Raw genomic sequence first — 2801 nt, 5'->3', positions numbered from 1 at the left:
ATATCTTCTTTATATATTGTCTATGTATCTAAGTTTCTATAATCAGTCATTATCAATTGCAACATTTTCGTTTACTTAACATAAATGTATAATAACCCCTATCATGATTACTCCATTTTTGTCAAATTGTTTTAATTCCCATGCCTACTACATTCATCATTAACCTGATTGAGATTGGAGAAAATAATATACCTGATATGACTGGGGAACATATGGATATCCAATTGAGAATCTCATACACACCAATAATCAATTAAAAAAAAAAAAGCAACATTTTTTTTAACGTTTTGAGTTACACCATGGTGATTAAAAAAACAAACATATGGGAGAACAATTATTTTTTTACACCAAAATAAATCAAAATCGTTTAGTAGTACATAATGTTCTCTTCTGCCTTGAGTTCATCAACAAAGACATTTAGATTATTGTTAGTGTTACTGCTGCAAAGATTAGTGCTAATGAGCTTCTTGAACTCCTCAAGACTAAACTCCATAGTAGAATAATTCCCATCAATTCCCATGTAGGAATTACTTGTCTTCAAGCCTCCCATGTTATTATGAGCATCAAACGCACCACTACCATACACATGATGCCACCTTCCATCAGAATTAGAACTGCAATCAGCAGCTTGCGCATCACCTTCAAGCATAAAAAGGGTAGAATTGTCTTTTACTCGGTAGGTTTCCATGTCCACATTAATGTATCCATGATCATCTGATGGTAGAACTGGATGATTATCAACAGCTGTAACCGAAGAGCTTGTCGGGTAGCTATAGTTTGAAGAAGGACAATTGACAGACTCAAGATGATGAAGCGGTTTCTCAGTTTGATGATTGGTGGAGATGAAATTCATAATCTTCTTCTTGAGCTTCGTGTTCCAGTAGTTCTTGATATCATTATCTGTTCTTCCTGGTAACTGTGCTGCTATTACCGACCACCTGTAGTTTCCCAACAATTGTCACACACACACACACAGTACATATATGAGAGAGAGAGAGAGAGAGAGAGAGAGAGAGAGAGAGAGAGAGAGAGAACCTGCTACCGATGCTAGAAAAGAGAGTGTAGATGAGTCTATCTTCATGGTCGGAGAATTCACCATGTTTGATGTCTGGTCTTAGGTAGTTCAACCATCTTAATCGGCAGCTTTTCCCACATCTTTTAAGGCCTATTTAAGTTTTAACATCAAGATAATAAAGACCCAAGTATGAGGTTACAGAAAAAAGCAAGAAAACATGAAATCAAAGAGATAAAGACACCTGCTTTATGTGGAAGAGCAATCCAGTTGCCTCCAGTACCATTTTTGTGTATGTAGTCTTTCAACTTTGTATCTTCTTGAGGTGACCATGGCCCTTTCTTCACCTTTGACTTGTCGCAACATGGAGCTCTTCCCATATCTGCTTGTCTGTGTGTATGATGGAGGTCTGTGTGATTGATGTGCTTAAGAAGAAGACTTGTGGGTGTATAGTAATTAATTGCTTTTATTCTAGAGTGTAAGAGAGAGAGAGGGGTCAAAAGACAGAAAATTATTTTATTGATTTTGAAAAATAATTACAACTATGTATATACTTGTATACTATTGTATGGAGAACTTTCCATGCATATGTGTAAAATTCAAATTGGGGAGTGAGTTATTTCAACGCCACACTTTCTTTCTTTTGAATGGATAATTAGAATATTAAGTTCAAGTTTGAATACCAATATCAAATGGATCGTTTGTACAAGCTAATTTTGAATTTGCCGAAGAATATTTTAAACGGACTCCGTGGAATTAATAGTCAAGTATAAAGTGTCCCAAAAATATTGATTACGTGATGTATGAGTTTAATTTGTAATTTGTAAATGAACTATGAAATATGCATTTGTAAGTTTTAGACAGAAGGATACCTAATTACTTGTAATGAGTTTGTCATTACATATCAATCTTAATTAGATAAATTTAATTATCTAACACATGCATAGTTATTTATAGCGAATTACATGCGTGTGTATTAATTGTTATGTCTACAACAAGCTAATAATAGATATTCATCCATAGAATATGGTTTTCGGGTATGGCAAAGAAATCCAAGTCTATGTTATTTGTAACAAACCCTGTCTACTTGAGGCATCTACTTTAATTTGTTTCTTCCCAAAATTCATCTATAGTCCAAGTCCTTGTTCTATGTTGGAATAGTGTCCATGTTTGGCCACTTTTGTTTGTTTGTTCTTTCATATTTCTAACTCCACATTATGCAAAGTAAAGTGTACACACACACACACACATATATATATATATATATATATATATATATATATAGAGAGAGAGAGAGAGAGAGAAAGAGAGAGACACACTAGGTTAGAGACTCGTATATCATACAGGTTTAGAAATTAGAAAATAAAAAACATTGATAAAGTAAGAAAATTTTAAAAATTCTAAGACTAAAATATGATGAATTATAGAAAATATGAAAATTTGTGAATAAGTATGAAGTATGACTTTCAAATGTATAATGATATTGTACCTTATTAAATGAGACTTTAAAAGTGCAACCTTAAAATAATGCAAATTTGAAGTATAATATTGGAATAAGTTTTTATTTTATAAATAGAATGATGTATTCAAATATTTAATAAGGAAAATATTTGGCACTTAGTAATGAAAACTAAAGAATGATCATAAATATTTTCATATAATATATAATTGATATTACAAATATAAAAGTACACTAAAATTTAAAACAATAATTTACAAATTTAACAAAAAAAAGAAATCATAAATATGCAAATACTTTTTTATATACAACATTTGATGTCGTATTTGT

At 31.5% G+C, this 2801-nt stretch overlaps 1 protein-coding gene across 1 annotated transcript; it reads right to left on the bottom strand.

The window, feature by feature from the left end:
- Positions 1–253: 253 nt before the first annotated feature.
- On the bottom strand, positions 254–1515 carry LOC145034307 (transcription factor RAX1-like). The gene is made up of 3 exons (XM_078982693.1): positions 1257–1515; positions 1036–1165; positions 254–938 (listed from the first exon to the last, which is right to left on the bottom strand). Exons 1-3 carry the CDS (start codon positions 1390–1392, stop codon positions 368–370), a joined length of 837 nt encoding a protein of 278 aa, XP_078838819.1. The 5' UTR covers positions 1393–1515; the 3' UTR covers positions 254–367.
- Between the last annotated feature and the right edge of the window lie 1286 nt (positions 1516–2801).

The sequence above is a fragment of the Lactuca saligna genome, chromosome 1 (genome assembly GCF_052625555.1).
Source record: "Lactuca saligna cultivar CGN05327 chromosome 1, ASM5262555v1, whole genome shotgun sequence".
Classification (NCBI taxonomy): Eukaryota; Viridiplantae; Streptophyta; class Magnoliopsida; order Asterales; family Asteraceae; genus Lactuca; species Lactuca saligna.
The sequence above is the reverse complement of the archived record's forward strand: the minus strand, read 5'-3'. Positions and strand labels throughout refer to the sequence as shown.